General features: G+C 44.0%; 1 protein-coding gene across 13 annotated transcripts in view; it reads left to right on the plus strand.

The window, feature by feature from the left end:
- KCNJ15 (potassium inwardly rectifying channel subfamily J member 15) overlaps positions 1–11,981 on the plus strand; it is a 74,834-nt gene extending 62,853 nt beyond the window's left edge. For all 13 annotated transcript variants that reach the window (XM_033947407.1, XM_033947403.1, XM_033947408.1 and 10 more), the window contains one exon: positions 10,442–11,981. In XM_033947407.1, coding sequence (XP_033803298.1) covers positions 10,450–11,559 — 1,110 coding nt within the window. In that variant the 5' untranslated portion in view covers positions 10,442–10,449 and the 3' untranslated portion in view covers positions 11,560–11,981. The remainder of the gene's footprint in view (positions 1–10,441) is intronic.
- The last annotated feature ends 12,037 nt before the right edge of the window (positions 11,982–24,018 follow it).

Raw genomic sequence — 24,018 nt, forward strand, 5'->3', positions numbered from 1 at the left:
CTGTTGGGGGAACAGACTATTTTAATTTTTTTATTAGAGAAATGTTTTAACATTGTGTCATCGCAAAATAAAGGATATGGAAAGAAATCATCATGCATTTAAAGGATATATTACCTTTACAGGAAACGTCTAAATTAAATTCCATCAAGCTCACATTAATGAGAGGAAAGTGCTTATTTATCCAAGAAACAGGATAATATCCTAACTACCCCGGCACTAAAATATATTTATTTATCTCCCCACATTTCAAAATCAGAAAAGAAAAAAAAAAATCAAACCTTATTTCTCATGAGCTTTAAGAAATTGTTCCAATTGTACTGGATCCCAAAAAACATAATCCTTACTCTGAAAATGTATCAAAAGAAACTACTTTTTTTTAACAATCGTGTTGGGATTTCTCTGAATAGGGCAGGTCATGTGGTCGCCTCAGAATGTGAGCTTAGACATTCTTTTTTTTTTTTTTTTTTTTTTAATAATAATAAACTTTATTCTTGTATACCACCATACCATTTAGTTCTAGGCGGTTCACATTCAAGAGAGACTGAACAGTTCAGTGACAATACATTCTTAAAGAATACAGAGTATAATTGACGTTGAATTTACAAATTTTTCAAAAAGATACGTTTTCATAGATTTTCGAAAGGTTGTTTTTTTTTTAGTTCAAATAGTTTTATTGATTTTATAAAAGATGAAATACAAAGCCAACAATATGAGTGCTCCAACAAGGAACACAGTATAACAATATCATTACCAAATGTGAAGTGCGTCCATAATTAAACAAGAATCACAAATGAATAAATGCATCAGAAATAAAATAGACATGAGAGAAGACATAAGTTCAAGAAAAGGAGATAGAACACATTAGGAGACATGTTCTAACGATGTACCAAATTAATCAATCTAATTGTTCCCATCATAAAATAAATAAAAGAGATTGGCTTAGACATTCTTGATCCAGACGGAATCCTTTACAGATATTTCTCTGGGATTTTCATAGGCTTTTTTTTTTTTTTAAATCTCCTGCACGGTGCAAACTCCCTTACACCTCAGAGCCTGCTGGCATTGAAAATATTTCTGCAGTTCTGAAAATTTGAATTATCTGATCGTAAAAGTTTGTTTTCATTAACAACTATGTCAGGTATTTTAGTCCTGGAAAAGTGTGCTGAAACCCTGCCAAAAATGTAGGTACTTTGAGCAGCAAAGGGAATAATTAGAACATCTGGTTTTGTCTATATTCTCTTCAAAGCATGGTTTGAAGCTTTTCTGCAATTAAAAGCATTTCCCTTAGCTTTGGCTGTTATATATTTGGGAGTTTCTTCTCTCTTCAACTTGCCTCACTTCAGTGGCAGAGTAATGAGGGGGGGGGGGGCGACCACCTCGGTCACCATGTTGGGGGAGGCCCTAGCACCCCTCCTTCTCTCCACCCTGCCCCTTCCCACTCCTCCCCTCACCACGTGTGCGCCCCTTCTCCTTCACTCATCATGACCGCGTTGTCTCTCCCACTGACGTCAATTCTGGGCGACATCAACGGGAGAGACGATGGGGTCATGAGGAGCAGGTTGAAATTCTTGTTAGAGAATGACACGAGGAAAAAATTTATCACCGTTCCCGTCCCGTCCCCCTGAGCTCATCTCCATCCCTGCCCCGTCCCTGCGAGCTCAGTTCCTGTCTCCGCCCTGCAAGCTCGGTCCCCGTCCTGCAGACTGTCAGATCCCATCCGTACAAGCCTCAGATAGTTATAATTTTACACTGAACTTATTTTATTAAAGTAGAAAAAGAGACTATTCTGAACAATTGTCATTTTATAAACACAAATAATACAGAGCAACGATCAACGAAACCCTTGTCTCCCCTCCCATTCACAAATATCCCCTCAACTATTGTGAAAACTGAACAAACCAAATTACTACAGAATGCTACATAGAAAAATCAAGCTAACAGAATACTTCAGTCACACATGGCAGGAATAGTGTTAGGGGAGAGCAACTAGGGCAACTGCCCCCTGGTCAGAGAGAGAGAGCCCTAAGCCAGCTGGAAGCTAAAGAAGCACGCACAGTCTGGGCTTTGCAGTCCCCAGTTATGTCTAATACCAGCTCTAGCAGGATACATATTTCAAATCTGAAATATTCTAATCACAAAATATAAAATAATTTTTTTTTCTACCTTTTGTTGTCTGGTAATTTTATTTTTCAAATCACATTGGTCTCGGGCTTTGGTTTTGGGTTCCTTCTGTCTTCATTGTGGCATGGCTGACTCCTGAAGGTAAAATAGGCGCAAGAGGAGCTGGGGAGGAGATGCCGAGTCTGACACGGGCGCAATTTTTTTTTTTACCACAGGAGCAAGACTTTTCACCACTCCCACAGGGCGGTGAAAGGTCTTGTTCCCATTCCTGCTATAAATCATGCCAGTAAGAGTGCTTTAACGACTCTTACAGCCGCGGAAAGCTTTTGTGCAGCGGGGGCCTAGGTCGGTAACTCCGAAACCTGATCCTGGAGACACCCCAGCCAGTCAGGTTTTCAGGATATCCACAATGAATATGCATGAGAGAGATTTGCATGCATTGCCTCCGCCACATGCGAGTCTTCCTCATGAATATTCATTGTGGACCTGATTGGTTGGGGTGCCTCCAGGAGCAGTTTTGAGAACCATCGCACTAGGTTACAACTATCTATAAAAATCCAAATTACTGTTACGTGTTTGAAATATTCTCTTTCCCCAGATTGGATCTTGAGGAAATGATATGGAAACTCTGTAAGATTTGACGGATCGCTTCATAAGAAGTCAACAACTATCTTTCATTCTGGGATGTCTAGATAGTGCCATAAGCAATTATTTGGCAATCGGATTCTCTGCAGGGTGGGGCTGTTGCTTAATTTTAATTAAAGAATGTGAAAAATAATATTAATATAAGAGAATGACAAGCAGATATATATCAAGGACATGGAAACCTAGAAACATGAAGGCAGATAAAGACCAAATGGCGCATCCAGTCTGCCCATTTGCATCATCCACTTTTTCCTCCTTTCCCTAAGACAAGGGTAGGCAATTCCGGTCCTCGAGAGCTGGAGCCAGGTCAGGTTTTCAGGATATCCACAATAAATATGCATGAGATAGATTTGAATCTCAAGGAGGCATACATGCAAATCTATCTCATACATATTCATTGTGGATATCCTGAAAATCTGACCTGGCTCCGGCTCTCGAGGACCAGAATTGCCTACCCCTGCCCTAAGATATCCCACATGCCTATCCCATGTTTTCTTGAATCAGCCACACTCTTTGTCTCCACCACCTCTGCCGGGAGACTATGCTATGCATCTACCACCTTAATTTATTTCTCAGCTTATCATCTTTTAACTTCATCCTATGCCCTCTCATAAGAACATAAGCAGTGCCTCTGCTGGGTCAGACTAGAGGTCCATCATGCAGCAGTCCGCTCATGCGGCGGCCCATCAGGTCCAGGACCTGTATAGTAATCCTCTATCTATATCTCTCTATCTCCTTTTCCTTCAGGAAATCAACTAATTCCTTCTTGAACCCCCAGTACCGTACTCTGACCTATCACACCCTCTGGAAGCACGTTCCAGGCGTCCACCACCCTTTGGGTGAAGTAGAACTTCCTAGCATTGGTTCTCGTTCCAGAGCTTCCTTTCAAATGAGACTCGCCTCATTCGCATTTATGCCACATAGGTACTTAAACTTCCCTATCACATCTCTGCTCTCCCGTCTTTCCTCCCACATACCCTATGATGAAGACCACCAACCATCTTAGTAGCCTACTCTGGACCAATTCTATATGATTTCAAAAAGCACTCTTGTCATTGATTCTTTAATTTTAGGCAGTTCTGGATGCATTGCACAAGCAGGTGAGTTCAATGATCGCTGTGAATGTCGAGAAGACAAACTCTATGGGCCAAAGTTTGTATTCAGATCTGGTCCCTAGAAAGAATAAGACTTCTGAGAGGTCCTTTACCTTGTTTTAAAGTAGACTGAAAACCCACCTTTTTGATATAGCCTTCAATTCATAACCCTAATCCCCACTGCCCTCTGTTCACCACCCTAGCCAGCAGATTAACCATCCCTCTCTAACTGTATCTCCCACCCTGGCATCCTGTTTGTCTGTCTTGTCTATTTAGATTGTAAGCTCTTTCGAGCAGGGACTGTCTCCTTCATGACTCTGTACAGCACTACATAAGTCTGGTAAACATAGAAACATAGAAGATGACGGCAGATAAGGGCCATAGCCCATCAGGTCTGCCCACTCTACTGACCCACCAAGATGGCACCCAGGGCGGACCGCCCCCCTTACTTACCGACCATTTTAGTAGCTTTCCTCTGGACTCACTCCATCCCATTTATACCTTTTTGAAAGTGTAGTCTTCAGAATTGTACACAACGTAGCAGCCAGCTCTGTGGATGCTTGAGCAACCCCAATATTGAGCTCTAAAATAATTAATAATAGTAGTACAGTCAGAAGAAAGCCTGACCCTGGTCCTCCCCTCACCCCCTCCCCAGTAACTGTTCCCATGTAGGCAGGATGCTGCAGAGAGGCGACTTCCAGGGCAAGCCAACGGCAGCCTCACCGTGTTGCTGCTGACGGCTGCCCGAAGATTCAATTGCAGCTTTAACCAATCATATTAATATTTTCTGATTGTTACTTTTTTCAGTATTTTTTTTTAGTTACTGTTAACCGAGTCGAGCTCCTTTCTGGTTGAAGACCCGGTATATCAAGCTGCGGTAGGGGTTTAACGCACGGAATACCACACGTTAAACTGCCTGCCGCAGGGGTTTGCGCGTGATGAAATGTCCGACGCGCTAACCCCGCTAGTGCGGCTTGATAAAAGGACCCCTAAGTTTAAGTTTAGTTTAGTAATTAAGCCTCTAGAGCAGTGGTTCCCCAAACCTGTCCTGGGGGACCCCCCAGCCAGTCAGGTTTTCAAGATATCCCTAATGAATATGCATGAGAGAGATTTGCATATAATGGAAGTGACAGGTATGCAAATCTCTCTCATGCATATTCATTAGGGATATCTTGAAAACCTGACTGGCTGGGGGTCCCCCAGGACAGGTTTGGGGAACCACTGCTCTAGAATTTTCTATGCTGTATGGTTCAAGATCAGGCAAGTTCAGTCCTTGAGAGCTGCAAACAGGCCAGATTTTCAGGGAATCCCTAATGAATATGCATGAGAGAGAGTTGCATGCACGCCACCTCCAAATCTTTCTCGCGCATATTTTCTAGAAATATCTTGAAAATAAGGTCAGCCTGCAGCCATTGAGGACTGAACTTGGACAAGCCTGTTCTAAATTTGTTGCAATACATTTTGAGCTATCCAATCAAAAATATTGCAACTCGGCAAATAAAATAGAGGCATAATGTTAAAATATATTGCATAAAAAGCCTCTTGCATTTAAGAAGCTGCTCCTTTTTATTATTTACCTCCATGGTTACAGACATGGAGGGACATTTTCAAAAAAGGATATCTTAGTCCAATTTGGGCGTTTCCTTCAAGACGTTCAAATTTGGAGGCTCAGAAACGTCCATTTTCTAAAGGCAAACCACTAGACGGCCCACAAAAATTTTATTTTTGGGAAAATTGCCTACCTGGACATCTTGGCCGACAGGATGTCCAACCTTAGGACACCTAATTTCATACCTCATTTTTGACCACAGAAACGTCCAGGGAATGTGGTAAGAGCAGTGGTAAGAGTAGATGGTTTTTAAAAAGGTTTGGACAAGTTCCTGGAGGAAAAGTCCATAATCTACTGTTGAGACAGACATGGGTGAAGCCACTTCTTGCCCTGGCCCGATGGCATGGAATGCTGCTACTATTTGGGTTTTTGCCAGGTGCTTGTGACTTGGATTGGCCTCTGTGAAGACAGGATACTGGGCTGGATGGACCATTGGCCTGACCCAGTAAGGTTATTTTTTATATTCTTAAGTCCAAGTCCAAAATATCCAAATCCAGACCATTTGGATGTGGGAGGGGCCTGCATTGTAATGGATTGGCCACATAGGCATGCCAACAGAGCAGTGGGACACCTTAGAGGGCACTGCTATGAACGTCACCATAAGAACATAAGAAGTTGCCTCCACTGGGTCAGACCATAGAAACATAGAAACATAGAAAGATGACGGCAGAAAAGGGCTACAGCCCATCAAGTCTGCCCACTCTTCTGTCCCACCCCATCAAGTCTGAGTGCTAATGACCCAGTTCCTTAGCTCAACCCCCGTAGGGATCCCACTGGATGTCCCATTTATTTTTAAAGTCGAGTACACTGGTGGCCTTGACCACTTGCACCGGAAGTTTGTTTCAGTGATCTACTACCCTTTCTGTAAAGAAATACTTCCTGGTGTCACCATTAAATTTCCCTCCTCTGAGTTTGAACGGGTGCCCCCTTGTGACCGAGGGTCCCTTGGGGAAGAATATATCGCTTTCCGCCTCGACACGACCTGTGATGTACTTAAACGTCTCAATCATGTCTCCCCTTTCTCTACGCTCCTCAAGAGTGTAGAGATGCAGTTTGTCCAGTCTTTCCTCGTATGGGAGACTCTTGAGTCCGGAGACCATTCTAGTGGCCATTCGCTGGACCGACTCAGCTCGAAGCACATCTTTTTGGTAGTGTGGTCTCCAAAATTGCACACAGTATTCCAGGTGAGGTCTCACCATGGTTCTGTAGAGCGGCATTATGACTTCAGGTTGACGGCTGATGAAGCCTCTATTGATACATCCCAACATTTGCCTTGCCTTGGATGAGGCCTGCTCCACTTGTTTGGCAGCCTTCATGTCTGAACTGACGATCACACCCAAGTCCCGTTCTTCTGAAGTCCTAGCTAGTGTTTCTCCATTCAAGGTGTAAGTTTTGCATGGATTTCCACAGCCGAGATGCATGACCTTACATTTCTTAGCGTTGAAGCCCAGCTGCCATGTCGAGGACCAGTTTTCCAACGTGATCAGATCCTGCGTCATACTATCCTTAAGATTGTTTTCACTTACTATATTACACAGTTTGGCGTCGTCGGTGCCAGAGGTCCATCGCACCCAGCGGTCCGCTCCCGCGGCGGCCCATCAGGTCTATGACCTGTGAAGTGGTTCCTGACCATTTCTATAACCTACCTCTGCTTCTATAACCTACCTCTGCTTCTATAACCTACCTCTGCTTCCATAACACCCTTATCATTTATGATGAGCCCCCTCCCCTCAAAAAAACCCCTACTATATCCACCTGTCTACAACCCCAATAATCCTTATGGATAGAGATAACACCTATATGGAGTAGAGTAGGGTTTTGGAGGGCTCACATTTTCTACCATAAATGTAGTGGTTAGAGTGGCTTATGGGCCTGGGCCCTTCTCTCTATGGTTCACCAGGCCACTCACTCTACTAGACTTTCCCATACCAAGTGCTGCTGGTCTAGAGGTATGCACTGTTATATTTAGATCTATGTCGGGTGGAAGGGGATTAGTGACCCTGGGGGAGTGTACGTATGTGGGGAGGGTCATTATTAATCTCTCAAATGGTTGTCTGGTAAGTTTGGGTACCTTTGTGGCACTTAGATGCTTCTAAAACAGGTTTAGTCCAAAATATCTACAGTAAGTTCCGTCTAGGACATCCTGGGAGAGGTTTGATTATTGGCGTAAGATGTCTAACCTGCCCAAAGATCGCCCATAACATGCCACCAAAAATGTCCCCTAAACCTCTGGATGCACAGTGGACAAAACACCTCGCTAGATGTCCAGAAAGTCAGTTTTTAACATCGGCACTTAGACCTTCTGTAATTAGGACGTCCACGTGCCGACCTGTGACAGTTTTTGGATGTCTTTATTTTTTGATCATGAGCCCCATTCTGTCTTGAATGATGACTCGTATGCTTTGCTAAGTATTTTAAAGGTAAGAGGGGGGATGCTGAAAAGTTCTCAGCCCAACCAAGAAGAGAATAATATGGAGCCATAAAACATACAGGTTTCTCCACACTTTTCGTTTCGATGATATGAAATGAAACGAAAAGTGTAGAACAACTTGTAAATTTCATGGCTCTACCTCATTCTCGTCTTGGCTGGGCTGAGAACTTTTCTGCAGCCCCTCCTGTTGTGACGTCATAATGCCTCATTCCATCAATGCCTAAGAGCCAGCCTCATCGGTGATGTCACAATGGCTTGGTTTCCCTACACTTGTGCCCGTTTACTAGATGCATTTGCCTTATTGAAACGAAAAGCGTCAAGAAAAGTGTGGAATAACGTGTAAGTTTCATGGCTCCACATCATTCTCTTTTTGGTTGGGCTGAGAAACTTTCAGTAGCCCCAAGTATTGTGATGTCATAATGCCTCTTTCCACCAGTGTCTAAGACCCAACCTCATCAGTGATGTCACAATGGTTTGGTTTCACTATACTGGTGCTCATTTACTAGGTGCATTTGCCTCATTGAAACGAAAAGTGTCAAGAAAAGTGTGGCATAACTTGTAAGTTTCATGGCTCCACCTCATTCTCTTCTTGGTTGGATTGAGAACCTTTCAGCAGCCCCTCCTATTGTGATGTCATAATGCCTCATTCCACCATTGCCTAAGAGCCAGGCTCATTGGTGATGTCACAATGGCTTGGTTTTCCTATACTTGTGCCCTTTTACTAGATGCATTTGCCTCATTAAAATGAAAAGTGTCAAGAAAAGTGTTGAATAACTTGTAAGTTTCACGGCTCCACCTCATTCTCTTCTTGGCTGGGCTGAGAACTTTTCAGCGGCCCCTTGTAGCTTCAACCCATCAGAAGCCAAGGAAAGAAGCAGAGGCAGCAGGGCCAACTCCACTAGTATCTAGGGCAGGGTTTCTCAACTGATTTCTAAAGGCCTACCTAGCCAGTCAGGATTTTCAGGACTGCCACAATAAATATGTATGAAGCAGATTTGCATACTGTGTATTACTGAATACCCATTATCTGCAAATTTATTTCATGCACATTCATTATGATAATTTCATAAACCCGGCCTGTTAGGTGTGCCTCTAGGAGAGGTTTGAGAAGCACTGAGGTAGTGGTTCTAGGCCAGTGTATCTCAAACTGTGTGCCGAGGCACACTTGAGTGCCTCCTCAGATTCCAAGTGTGCGGCGGCACACTGAGGAGGAAGAGAGGCGCCTGCCAGCTGACTTCCCTACGCGGTACAGCGCCAGTGCTGCCCGATTCGCCGAAGGCCTGCATGTTTCCCCCTTCTCTCTAGCGTCCTCCGGCTTCCGCGTCCTCCGGCCTCCCAGTCTCACCCTTAAAGCTAATTACAGCAGCCTCAGAGGATCGCCGGTAGGCAAAATGATTTTATTTTCAATATAGTAATTGAAAGGTGTCAGTTTTGAGAATTTATATGTGCCGTGTTTATTGTGTGTGTATGAAAAATGAATGGAAAAAATTTGCATTACAATTAGTAAAGGGGATGGGATCTGGGGCGGAGCTTGGGTGGGTCTAGGGAGGTCTGTGGTTGGGGTACTCACATGATATTTGTTAGACTTAGGGGGTACTTAGCTTGAAGTAGTTGAGAAACACTGCTGTAGGCAATCAGCTGGCGCCAGTGCCTCTCCTTCTCTCTGGCCCTCTTCCCTGCTGGCGCCCCCTACAGGTGTCTCAGGGCCCATCTGGACTATGATGTCACGCATATGTTTGATGTCATCACAGCGACATGAGCACACTTCTGGGTGCCTCAAGCCGTGGCCACTACCTTTAGTGTGCCCCGGCTCGAGAAAGTTTGAGAGACCCTGTTCTAGGCTATGGGATGGAGCACAGACTACAGGCAACTGGGAACTCTTTCATAGGCTAAACATAGCTGTGTTTTTTCTGAAGGTGGGTATTCTCTCAGATTTCTGGCTGGTTATATTTTGTTTTCCAAACAGTGTTCTGTCTGAATTTTTGTTCTGGTTTCCACTCTCTTTTTTTTTGCATTTCATTTTTAGTTTTATTTGGGTGTAGATTGATAATTATGGGGTCCTTTAGCTAAGGCCCGCTAGACGATTTCGCGTGCGCTAAACACTAGCACGTCCATAGACGATAATGGACGCGTTAGCGTTTAGCGTGCACTAATATTTAGCACGTGCTAAGACGGCTACCGTGCCTTAGTAAAAGGATCCCCTATGATTGCCACGGTACTATATCTTAAGCGCGGTAGTGAAATTTCATTAATAGATTTACCCATTTTCATTTTTTTGTTTTCCTGCTGAGACACGGGTTGTGATGTTTTTAAAAAATTTTATATGATCATTGATACCAAATTTTAAATTTAATATCTGTTGCCTTTTTTTTTTATTTCCTAATTAACTCATTTTGGATTCTGCTGCATGAACTTCTCTGAACCAGTCAGAAATATTGTTACATACTGGGGTTATGACAATAATGGGCAAGCATAGCAAGTATTATGTTCACTTATTCGACAGCATTTCAGTGTTGTAATGAACTTTTGTCATTCTTTCAGGACATAAAATGGAAGTTACTGAACTCATTTTATCAAACAACCTGCATGACAGCGATAAAGGTGATGGGGAAAAGAAAGACAGGCCCCGTGTAATGTCAAAAACTGGCCACAGCAATGTGAAGATTGACAAAGTAGACGGAGTTTTTCTGCTTTACCTTCAAGACTTATGGACTACAGTTATAGACATGAAATGGAGGTATAAACTCACTTTGTTTAGTGCGACTTTTATCATAACCTGGTTCTTTTTTGGAGTCATCTACTATGCCATTGCATTTTTTCACGGCGATCTGCGAGAAGAGGAATTCCATGCCAACCACACTCCGTGCGTCGTTAATGTCGATTCTCTGACCGGGGCCTTTCTCTTCTCCTTGGAGTCTCAAACAACCATTGGATACGGCTCCCGTCACATCACAGAGGAGTGCCCCCATGCAATTTTTCTGTTGGTGTCTCAGCTGGTCATTACCACCTTGATTGAAATCTTCATCACTGGCACTTTCCTGGCAAAAATTGCAAGGCCAAAAAAACGAGCAGAGACCATTAAATTCAGCCACAATGCCTTAATTATGAAACACAACGGCAAGCTTTGCCTTGTGGTTCAAGTAGCAAATATGAGAAAGAGCCTACTGATCCAGTGCCAGCTCTACGGAAAACTGCTTCACACGTACGAGACCAAAGAGGGCGAGAAGATCCTGCTGAACCAATCCAACGTCAACTTCAACGTTGACTCCGCTTCTGAAAGCCCTTTTCTCATTTTACCCTTAACTTTTTATCATGTTTTGGATGAGAAGAGCCCCCTCCGAGATCTCACCCCTCATAACGTAAAGGAAAAGAATTTCGAGCTTGTGGTCCTCCTCAATGCCACCGTGGAATCCACCAGCGCTATATGCCAAAGCAGAACGTCTTACCTCCCGGAAGAGATCTGCTGGGGTTATGAGTTTGTGCCTGTGGTTTCTGTTTCCCAAAGTGGAAAATACGTTGCCGATTTCAGTCATTTTGATAAAATCAGGAGGAGCCCGGATGGCACCTTTTATTATTCCAATGCTGAGAAACAAGAATTGGAAGAGAAATACAGGCAGGAAGAGCAACTGAGATCAGAGGACTGGTTTGTCACGGCCTAGTATTTTGTGACAGCGTCGCCATAGGCCTTCGAACACTAAAGACCGTTTTAAAAAGGAAGCATTTTTTAAACAAGTTAAGAGACATTCCGCTACTTGCTCTGTGGCAGCTCATGGAATGGTGAACATCTGGTTTAGTCTTAAATAGGTTCCTTCAGAAAAAACTATCATTTGCAATGTGAATCATTTCAATTATTGTTTTATCAGCTTAACGACTGCCTTTACATGTGATCATAATTTTTTTTTTTTCTGTTTGGTAAGGGGTGTCTGTCTTATAAATCTAAAAATGCAATATGGATATTTGTTTAAACAGCTTTCATTGTAAATACAAAAGTCGGAGGGACCAACAGGAAAGAAACTCCCATGTACCTCTGAAGAGCTTTGTATATTTATGCTTTGACTGTATTGTATATAAGGTACTAATTTATGTGGACTTCACTATACTGAAATCTTACTGGGCCTCAGTCACTTGTCATTGAGAATGAGCTTAAAAATCAAATTTGCTTCTCTAGTACGAGGAAAATCTACATGTACAGAAAGGGCCTTAGGGTTACCAGATATTCCTAAAGGAAAATCCGGACACCTTCAGGCCCACCCACCTCATACCCCATCCCTCTCCCAGCCCCGCCACCCCTTAACCTGTTTATGTGTCGGGACGACATCCGCACATGCGACGCACCGACGTTGCATGCATGCATGCATGCATGCGACGTGATGACATCACGCGTGTGCAGGGGATGCCACCGTGTTACGTCTGCGCATTCACGGATGCCGTCCCGACGTCGGAAGCTTTTCAAAACCCAAAGTGCCATGTTTTGAAAAGCCAGCTGGACCCCCCGGACACGTCCTCAAAAGGGGCCTGATTCTAGAAACGTTGCCTGCCGCGGTAGGCGCCTGCAATACGGGCACCTATCAGGTGTCAATCACTGGTAGACGCATCCAGAATCACATCTATTTTCTTCTACAAACGCCTTGAATGTACACCAGCATTTTAAAGGCCTACATTTAAGGCTTCTGACTTGCACCTATGAGAAGTGCCTAAGGCCTTTTCCGGCATAAACCATGCCTAGCACAAAAATGACTACTTTGTAGGCGTCCTTTGCACCATCAATTAAAAAAACAAACAAACATGTACATCCCAATTGGTCCGTTAGATGACAGTAGGACTCCTACTGCCGCCTGCAATCGGGACGCGTTTTTAGAATCAGGCCCAAAATGCCTTCATTACTGCACGAAGGTTAAAAAATCCTTGATCCTTTCTGCACTTTATCTTGTTAAACAATGCTGGTTTTTTTTTTAATGCCACTGTTTGAAAAGTGTCTTGTTTGCACTCGTTATTAGATTTTAAGTACGAGTGGTTATGGAAATAAGCTAAGTAGAAAAAAACAACAACAGAGGTTATTTGCATCTTTTACTGTATCAAAATTGCCTTTTTTTAAAAATTCTCCCCAAATCTGATAAATGCCTCTCTGTGGACTTTTGCACAGAGTCTGTCTGCCATAATCCTCCACGTACCGGGCAGAGGTATTTGAACTCCAAGGCAGATGAGCCCATTTGAAGGGTTCTCATCAAATGCAGTTTTATCTTTACGCTTCACATCTCATTTGGTAAACCCTGGAATTTCTTGGTGGTTCATTAAACCAGTTGCCGTCTCTGCTGTAAACCAGGAGGAGGTGCTGCTTGATTACAAGAGACGGTTAATCGCTGTTTAAGAACATGTTCCTTAAATGTCACCCCTCGGCAGAGAGGCATTGCCCATTTTGTTAGCGAGGACACTCACCAGCTCTTCACTAACTGGTGAAACCTACAATGTTTTTAACAAACCACCCTCTCCCCCTTTTACTAAACCGCGATAGTGGTTATTAGCGCAGGGAGCCGCGCCGAATGCTCCGCACTGCTCCCGACGCTCTCAAGGGTTCTTTTACTAAGGCGGGCTAACCGATTTAGCGCACGCAAAACAATTAGCGTACGCTAAATGCTAACGCATCCATAGGATATAATAAGCGCATTAGCATTTAGCACGCGTGCGAATCAATAGCGTACGCTAAATCAATTGGCACACGCTAAATCGGCTAGCACGCCTTAGCAAAAGAGGGGGGGATAGAGTTCCTATGAGCATCGGGAGCAGCGTGGAGCATTCAGCGCGGCTCCCCAATTTAAGAAGGCCCCCCACACTAACATATAAGTCTGTGCCCTGGTTTTGTGAACTGCAATCCGCTCAACCCGAATTGAAGTGAAATGCTAAGACGACTGCTGGGTTTGGAAAAGGGGAATCATGATGCCAAATTATGATGACATATCCATCTCTTATCTGTCACTCGTCAATCTCTCTTTTCTTGACACTGAACAAATCAGTTGCATCGTAGGTTTTTTTTGGTAGCAGGAACAATTCTACTCTCTTGGACAGTGCTGTGTATTATAAATGAATGCCGTACTATGCTTTATATGGTAACTGAACAGCCAGCAATGTTCTCATTAGTGCAAAACTACAGGCAACACCCGTAGATTCAATGAATAATGAGGAGACAGCTAACCAAGACCTTTTACCTTTGAAAATGCTGCTATCGCATCTGACACCTAAGAAACTCATTCTAATGTTGCACATGATGTTAGACAAAAATACTGTTTATTGAGAGCTTCTGTTCTATACCGCTACCAATGACTGGGGAGTCAATTCAGAGCTGTTTACACAAGCTTTTGCAATGGTGTTACAATACATGAGCTTCTGTAGAGGTGATACAATACTGAGTTACAAAGAGCTTCTGTGAGGCGTTACAATACATGTCCTCAATACAGAGCTATAAGGGGCTTCTGCAGAGGTGTTATAATATAGAGTTTTTAATACCGGCATGTGTATGTTGCCAAACGTCATGGCTAGAGTCAGTTGATGTTGCTGTGCCCTTCTTACAAGCTTCTACTAATGGAGCCATCTCAATATGCTAAATCAGGGGTAGGGAACTCCGGTCCTCGAGAGCCATATTCCAGTCGGGTTTTCAGGATTTCCCCAATGAATATGCATTGAAGCAGCGCATGCAAATAGATCTCATGAATATTCATTGGGGAAATCCTGAAAACCCGACTGGAATACGGCTCTCGAGGACCGGAGTTTCCTACCCCTGTGCTAAATACTCTGATTATGGCAAAATAGCTTTCTCAAGTGAAAGTGGATTGGGGGAGGTGGGGGGGGCTTAAGATGGGACTTTCAGATCCCACCAGAGAACTGATCTCAATAATGTGATCCAGAAAACAGCCGCCACTTTCAGCAAGAATGCTCAGCGCTGGGAGAGTATCGGTGTTTCTCAAATCGGTCCTGGAGTACCCTCCCTGGCCAGCCAGGTTTTCAGGATATCCACATTGAATTTGCATAATCATGATTTGTATACACGGTGTCAGGTCAAAAGCGCGCCGGGACAAAGGCACGCACAGACAATTGAACGCAGCGCGGAGGCGTGCGCCGCAGAAAATTACTGTTTTTAGGGCTCCGACGGGGGGGCGTGGGGGGGACCCCCCACTTTACTTAATAGAGATCGCGCGTTGTGGGGGCGTTGTGGGGGGTTTGGGGGGTTGTAACCCCCCACATTTTACTGAAAACTTAACTTTTTCCCTGTTTTTAGGGAAAAAGTTAAGTTTACAGTAAAATGTGGAGGGTTACAACCCCCCAAATCCCACACAACGCCGGCGCGAAATCTATTAAGTAAACTGGGGGGGCTCCCCAACAAAACCCCCCGTCGGAGCCCCTAAAAACTGTAATTTTCTTCGGCACGCGCCTCCGTCTTGCGCTCAGTTGTCGGCGCGCGCCTTTGTCTATCGCGGGGTTGTCTATGAACCATATACACTGCCTCCATTCTATGCAAATGTCTTTCATGCATATTCATTGTGGATATCTTGAAAACCTGGACCGAGCTGAGAAACGCTACCTTAAATCGAGATCCAGCATTTTATCGCTGCCTAGCATAAGCTACTGGGGATCTGAGCCTTTGACAATAGTTTCCCTACCATAATTAATAGATTTTCTTTGTTAATGCACTGCAAAATGCTGTAGGCGACAAGAAAAGTCCTTTGTATAAAATGCTTATACCAGCTGATCTGTCTCCCTGTGTCCCTCCCTCGGTCCTGGCCCCTTCCCCTCTCTCCCCACCTCCTGGCCCAGTCTCTTGCTCCCCTCCCCATGCACTCCCTTCTGCCAGCCCCTGGGTCTTTCTTGTGCTGCATCCCACCTCCTCGGATACAATTTTCTGTGGGTGTGACCTGGCAGAGGGATGATCCAAGGGCTGGCTGAAGGGAGGGGGGGGTGGGGGGAAGAGAAGGCTTAACTATCGGACCAGATGACACTGGCAGTGAAGTCAGAGGCTGAAGATTTTGGATCCCTTTATCACTGATGTCTTGAGTCAATGTCTTTCTCTGGTCCGATGGTTTAAGTCAGCTCTGAGAACAGAAGCCCTACCTATATGGGGTAATTGTACAAGGGCTCGAGTATGCAAAGCAGCCTTTCATGGGCTCAAATAGTTTCTTCTAAAATTGCTTAAAAATGTGGGCCCAGAAATCATAGGGCTCCTTTTACTAAGCCGCGCTAGCGGTTTAACGCGTGTAATACCGCGCGCTAAACCGCCGGCCACGCTAGCCGCTAATGCCTCCCTTGAGCAGGCGGTAGTTTTTAGGCCAGCATGGGGGGTTAACGTGTGATGAAATGTCGCACCCGCGGCTTAGTAAAAGGAGCCCATAGTGACTACTTTTATATGACTTATGTGGAGCCTTCCTGGGGAGGACGGAGAGTGCAAAGAGTGAAGGTGAGACTGGTGCTAAGAATTTTAGGAACACAAACAAGAGAAAACACAAATCTCCACAGTAGCTGTAATTAGAAACACAAAACGTGGAGTCTCAAAATTGTTACAACCGCGGTTGTCTAGACCAGTGTCCTTCAACCACCGGTCCATGGACCAGTGCCGGTCCACAGAAATTTCCTGCCGGTCCACAGGGCCGGCATGTGCATCAGGCCCAAAACAAGTGTTCTTCAACCGCCGGTCCGCGGTGCGATCGATACGGCGTTATCTTCGAGCCAGCTCCCTCTTCCTAACTGATTCAGTGCACAAAGCTACGGGCAGTGGCTCCTACGCGCGTCTTGCGCCTGAACCGGAAGCCTTCTCTCTGACGTTGCAATGTCAGAGGGAAAGCTTCCAGTTGAGGCATGGGACGTACAAGGTGCAATTAGTACTATTATAGGGGCGGGGTCTGGGGTGGAGATTGGGTAGAGATGGGCGGGGTCTGGCCCACGACTTAGCCCAGTGTTCTTCAACCGCCGGTCCATGGACTGATGCCGGTTAATTCTTTTATTTTATTTTATTTAGGTGTAAAAAGATTGAAAAACAGTGGTCTAGACCACTGAATAGATAAGTAAGAGTCTCTGTCTCAAAGTCTTTAATCTTGCATATTCAAGTTTTATTGATATGACCCTTAATAAATATGACTTGACACAGACTGTGTTTCAGCTATGCAGAGCCTTCGGGGGTCATGTCTGGGGTTACCAGATTTTACTTTAGTAAAATCCAGACCCCCTAAACCCGCCCCCCCAGGCCTGCCTAGTTTCACCCACCTACGCCCTGTTATACCTCAGTCCCGCCCCCAATCCCATCCTAGCCCCACCCCCCACTGACCGCGGGAGGGCAACCGCAGATGCACGGATGCAATGACATCATGCGAACGCACGCACAACATCAGGTGGCATCCGCACGTGCATGGATGCCCTCCTGCCCGACGCGATTTCGGGGTAGCTTTTCCAAAACCTTGACAAAGTGCCGGGTTTTGAAAAGCCGTTCGGACTCCCGGACATGTCCTCGTAAAGGAGGACATGTCCGGGGAAATCCGCACGTCTGGAAGCCCTAGTCATGTGGTCAACAAAGCAAGGACGGCTGGTTCATCTGGAAGATATACCATGAAACTAGTAAAGATGTTATGCTCAATCTTTGTGTATAAAGAACACGTGGAAAAAACGTGTCTCCACTGAAGCAAAATAATGCCATCAGTAGTAACCGATATTGGTGGAGACACGGTTTATTTCACACTTTTTTTGTACAACATCTTTGGCGGTTTCATGATATATCTTCCAGATGAACTAATAGTCCTTGGTTTGTTGACCACATGACCCCAGAGGAAGGCTCCGCGTAGCCGAAACACAGCCTGTGGTCGGGTCATATTCATTAAAGGTCACATCAATAAAACTTGAATCTGCAAGAGATAAAGACGTTGAGACAGAGCCTCTTACTAGAGAATGACACGGTGACAAAATTCATCACCGTTCCCGTTCCCGCGGATAACCGCAGGAAATAATCCCATGTCATTTTCTAGTGTCTATTTCAACCTCAGTCCTTCTACACCAGCATTCTTCAAAGCAAAGCTTGTGGGTCAGTGGTTGTGGCCATTCATGCTCTGATTCTTATGTGAGCCAAGGATAATGAAGCCATTGTGACATCACTGATGTGATTGGCTCTTAGGCACTGGTGGAATGAGGCATTATGACATCACAATATCTGCTCTGGATACCAGAGACTGTCATTCTTCGGTGTCTATCTCAACCTCAGTCCTTCTACACCAGCATTCTTCAAAGCAAAGCTTGCGGGTCAGTGGTTGTGGCCTTTCATACTCTGATTCTTCTCTCTCTCCTTAAAGAATGACATGAAGATGGTTTCCCACGGTTATCCGCGGGGACGGGAACGGTGATGAATTTTGTCACCGTGTCATTCTCTAACTCTTACTTATCTATTCAGTGCTCTGGACAACCGCGGCTATAACAATATTGAGACTCCACGTTTTGTGTTGCTAATAATTTATTAAGGACAAAAAAAGAAAATCCAACACATCTGCAATAAAATACGGTGAACAGAAGACAAAAGAAAAATACTGCAGACAGATGCACAAGATACAGGCAAAGTTTATTTTAAACAAACAAAATCTGGGACCCGACACGGTCTGCGTTTCGAACAAACACATCTTCTTCAGGGGTCCCAAAAAGTGGTGGTAGCAAAGACCACGCAACAAAAGCCTGATCTGTGTGTTGTGTACTTAGGCAGTGATGATATGCTGTGGAAGAACTGAATTTTCCTGGACAAAACAGGGAGAATGAGGGATCCAGTGAATAAGGATGTTTTCACTGTCTTTTTCAGCGAGTTGATGAACTGTAGTGCCTAAATTTCTCCACATTTGGTTAGTTTCGCTACATCCTTATTCATTGGACCCCTGAGGAAGGTGTTGTGCCAAAACACGGCCTGTATTGGGTCCGTTCAATGCAAGCGCGGATTGTTTTTAAGCTTTGTTTTGAGTTGCTTTGAATAAATAAAAACGAAAACCTTGAACATTGTTTCCACGGGTTTTTTTTTTGCTCAGTAGATTTAGCAAATAAATTTATCTGCACTCACAGCCTAATTACCAAGTTCATTGGTTTGCTTTCACTGCCTTTCAACACCAATAAGGTAGTATAGAAATTTTTAAGTGAACAAGTGACTTCTCAGTTTTCCTGTAAAGAGCTCATTCATTGTTTGTCTACTGTGACCTCTGATATTTTCGAAAAATTGCTATCACCATAGGGGACATTCTCAGTGGGGGAGGGAAAGGCACCATATTGTGGAACTTAGCAAGTAAAATGTAATACCACTACATAAGAACATAAGAATAGCCTTATGGGTCAGACCAATGGTCCATCAAGCCCAGGAGCCTGTTCTCATGGTGGCCAATCCAGGTCCCTAGTACCTGGCCAAAACCCAAGAAGTAGCAACATTCCATTCAGAATTCTAAAGAATAGCAAGATTCCGGAACCCCAAAGAGTAACAACATTCCACAGAGAGTCCCAAAGAATAGCAAGATTCTAGAACCCCAAGGAGTAGCAACATTCCATGCTACCGATCCAGGGCAAGCAGTGGCTTCCCCCATGTCTTTCTCAATAACAGACTATGGTCTTTTCCTCCAGGAACTTGTCCAAACCTTTCTTAAAACCAGCTACGCTATCCGCAATGAATATCAGGGTCTGATAGCAGATCTTATCTCAGTCATCAAACCTTTAACTGTGTTGCCCCCCCCCCCAATGCCTTTCACTACTCCCCTACACTTGCAATATAGCATCTCCCCTTCCATTTCCTATTTCATCCCTTATTGTAATATCCAGAATCTCCCCATATTCCCTTTAAGGTGTTTAATGGCTTCCCTCTCCTACACCCTCTGCAGTGGTACTACTGGATTTTTGGTTCAATATTGCCTTGATAACGAATGTGACTGCTGAGCAGACTGGATGAACCAAGCTGATCTTTCTGCCACCATTTATTATATCATTATGTTTTCATTAAGCTACATAGGTACAAAGCTCACGAGTACTTTTTAACTGTGGAACTTGTAATCAGAAGTGTAAATCCCACCCAAGCAATCACTGCAGTGCAGGTGGGTGCAGGAAAGGAGGGGCCCCCTTGTAGTCAGTTGACCCCCCTTGTAGTCAGTTCCATATTATTTGAGGTGGATCAGATCTGGAGAGCACATTCAGATATTTTGCTTGTGTGCCCTTCTGCAACTATTTCACCTACCAGCCCCCCCCCCCCTTTTTTTTTTTTTTTTTACAAAACCGCGCAAGAGGTTTTTAGCGCCAGCCAGTGGGCTGAATGGTCTACACTTCTCCGACGCTCATAGGAACTCTATGACCATCGAAGCAGCGCAGAACATGCAGCGCGTTGGCCGGCGGTAAAATCCTCTTGCGCGGTTTTGTAAAAGAAATTATGTTGAAAACTGCCCTACAATTGTAAGTCAGGGACCACACAATATAAATGGACTTTGTAGCTGGAAATTTTGCAGGCAAAAAAATTGCTCAAAAGCAACACGCATAGAGTTGAAATTCCAATCTGTCTGTTATGTGTGTTGTTTAGTCTTCCTTCTCTGCCTAAAACATGATTACCTCCCCTCAATCTAACTGAAAATCCACTCGCTTGTAAAGTCCATGTATGTTTTTAGTCTGAGAGAATGAAGACAATTTTCAAGTAGGTCTACCTAGCCAGGAAAATATAAGAACATACTGTAACATAAGAATAGCCTTATTGGGTCAGACCAATGGTCCATCTAGCCAAGTAACCCATTCTCACGGTGGCTAATCCAGGTCCCTTTTACCTGGTCAGAACCCAAAGAGTAGCAACATTCCATATATAATCCAAAGAATAGCAAGATTCCGGAATCCCAAAGCGCAACAAGATTCTAGAACCCCAAATAGTAGCAACATTCCATGCTACCAATCCAGGGCAAGCAGTGGCTTCCCCCATGTCTTTCTCAATAATAGACTATGGACTTTTCCTCCAGGAAATTGTCCAAACCTTTCTTAAAACCAGCTACATTATCCGCTCTTACCACAACCTCTGGAAATGCGTTCCAGAACTTAACTATTCCTCCTATTGGTTTTAAAAGTATTTCCCTGTAACTTCATCCCCCCCTAGTCTTTGTAATTTTTGATGGAGTGAAAAAATCGATCCACTTGTACCTGTTCTACTCCACTCAGGATTTTGTAGACTTGAATCATATCTCCCCTCAGCTCTAACCTTTTTAGTCTCTCCTCCTATGAGAGTTGTTCCATTCCCTTTATTGTCTGGGTATTCCCTCAGAGTTCTTTATTTTGCTAAAAACTGGATCCGGTCTCCCAAGAGTCCTCTCCATCCTCCAGGACTTATAGGGTTTGGTTTGCCAATGCTGATCCCACCGTTGCAAAGTTAGGTTTCCAAGCACCATGTAAGCAGTAGAGAATGACACGGTGACAAAATTCATCACCGTTCCCGTCCCCACGGATAACCGCAGGAAATAATCCCATGCCATTTTCTAGTGTCTATTTCAGCCTCGGTCCTTCTACACCAGCATTCTTCAAAGCAAAGCTTGCGGGTCAGTGGTTGTGGCCATTCATACTCTGATTCTTATGTGAGGCAAGGATAATGAAGCCATTGTGACATCACTGATGTGATTGGCTCTTAGGCACTGGTGGAATGAGGCATTATGACATCACAATATCTGCTCTGGATACCAGAGACTGTCATTCTGTAGTGTCTGTTTCAACCTCAGTCCTTCTACACCAGCATTCTTCAAAGCAAAGCTTGCGGGTCAGTGGTTGTGGCCATTCATACTGATTCTTCCCTCTCTCTTTAAAGAATGACATGAAGATGGTTTCCCGCGGTTATCCACGGGGACGGGAACGGTGATGAATTTTGTCACTGTGTCATTCTCTAGTAAGCAGCTCTCTTTCCTAGAGACTCTGCTATTAACATGCATTTTAGCTGGTTATTTGTAATGTGTAGGATGGTGAACTAAAGCTAACGTATTCCAGTTTCCAGGATTCTGAGGAAAGAGACTCACGACAACTGGAAAAATGCCTTAATCTTACAAACCTATTGCCAAAGAATGAAACGTCTCTTACCCAGGGAAATGCAGATGTGCTCTCCTCTTGCAGAAGTGTTATGCCAATGTTATGCCTTGCACATAAGAGATGTTTTTTTCATCTCTGCATGATGAGACCGGTATACACTTCTTTCATCAATGATAGAATGTCGAAATATACAAATATCATTATATTATTGGGACTCCCAGACGTACAATTATATAAATTGCGGGTATTGCAGAATATGGCTGCCAAGTTTATTTTGTGGGGAAGACGAGCAGACATATGACTGTGTTCTTAAATTCCATACGGTGTGGCCCCAGCGTATGGATCCCTTTATGTCCCTAAATGGCAGATGCACTCAGCAGGTGAAATGAGGTTGTATCTACCATCTGGCAATCAATGTCGGCTGGGGAAGATGAGACGTGGGACTATTTTGGGGGGGGGGGGGGGGGGGAGCTCTGATGTATGGAAAGCTCTTCCAGCAGAATTGAGACATTTACTGTAGCTTCTAAGAAGGAATTCCAAAGCCCTTTAAAGATTTGGCTGTTTCAGAAATATCTTTTAAATCGGTGGTATTCAAGCCATTCCTCAGGGACCACCTGACTAGTCGGGTTTTCAGGATGTCTGAAATGATTATGGACGACAGAGACTTTGAAAACCCGACTGGCCAGGTGGTCCCTGAGGGTTGAATACCACTGTTTCTAATGTATCTGAATTCTTTCTAATGTAATGAATTCTTTCTAGTGTATCTGAATCTTAGAAATCCACCTTGAACTATTGATAGCACAACAGAATACATATGTCCATATTAAACTGAATTGGACTTTCTTGGTGGGGGAGAGTTCAAACTATTAAAATGATGATATTGCCTGTGGTTGCTATCAAATGGATATGATACCAGTTTTCTTTAAGAGGTCCTTTTATAAAAAGTTAAACAGTATTCTTACAAAATTTGTTTGGCTAGATAAAACTCCTAGAATCGCTTTAGTATCTTTACAAAAACCAATTACAGAGGGTGGTGTAAATTTTCCCAATTTTTATATGTATCATCAAGCCTATATTTTGCGCCAGGGTATGTATTGGGTCCTCCCAGAGCTCCCAGTCCTCCCAGACTGGTTGTGGTTGGAATGTTTCTTTTGCGTTTATGTCATGTTCTCATTACCAAAATGCCTAGACTGTATAAAGAAATTATAGAATACTAGCTGATGCCCCGGCGTTGCACAGGTATTTAATTATAGCAATAACACTGTAAATGGATTCAAATAAAGATACTTTATAGTGGTGAATGAAAGTATTTTTTTACAGCTTAATAAAAAGTACAATATTCAAATAATAATGTGAAATATTTGACAAAATGAATACAATACAACTAACGCAAAACGTGATTATAAACAACAATTTTAGTTTCACCTCCTGGAGCAAGAACATATAAATTCTTGGGTGAACCCACCCTTGAGCAAGCAACATAGAGTTGTGGGCCGCGAGACCCCAGAACATATCAACCCAGGTAGTGAGGGATCAGCATACCAAGTTTCGTTCAAATCGGTCAAGCTGTTTATGAATTACAGTGAGAATGGCAGCTTTTTACATTTTTTCCATTGACATGAATGGGTGAAATCTGATTATCTGTTTGTAGCTCCGCCCATGTGTGCAGGTGGGCCGCGAGACCCCCAGAACATATCACCCCAGGTAGTGAGGGATCTGCATACCAAGTTTCATTCAAATCGGTCAAGCCGTTTATGAATTACAGTGAGAATGGCAGCTTTTTACATTTTTTCCATTGACATGAATGGGTGAAATCTGATTTTATGTTTGTAGCTCCGCCTACGTGTGCAGGTGGGCCGCGAGACCCCCAGAACATATCACCCCAGGTAGTGAGGGATCTGCATACCAAGTTTCGTCCAAATCGGTCAAGCCGATTTTGAATTACAGTGATAATGGCAGCTTTTTACATTTTTTCCATTGACATGAATGGGTGAAATCTGATTTTCTGTTTGTAGCTCCGCCCACGTGTGCAGGTGGGCCGCGAGACCCCCAGAACATATCATCCCAGGTAGTGAGGGATCTGCATACCAAGT

The sequence above is a fragment of the Geotrypetes seraphini genome, chromosome 6 (genome assembly GCF_902459505.1).
Source record: "Geotrypetes seraphini chromosome 6, aGeoSer1.1, whole genome shotgun sequence".
Taxonomy (NCBI): Eukaryota; Metazoa; Chordata; class Amphibia; order Gymnophiona; family Dermophiidae; genus Geotrypetes; species Geotrypetes seraphini.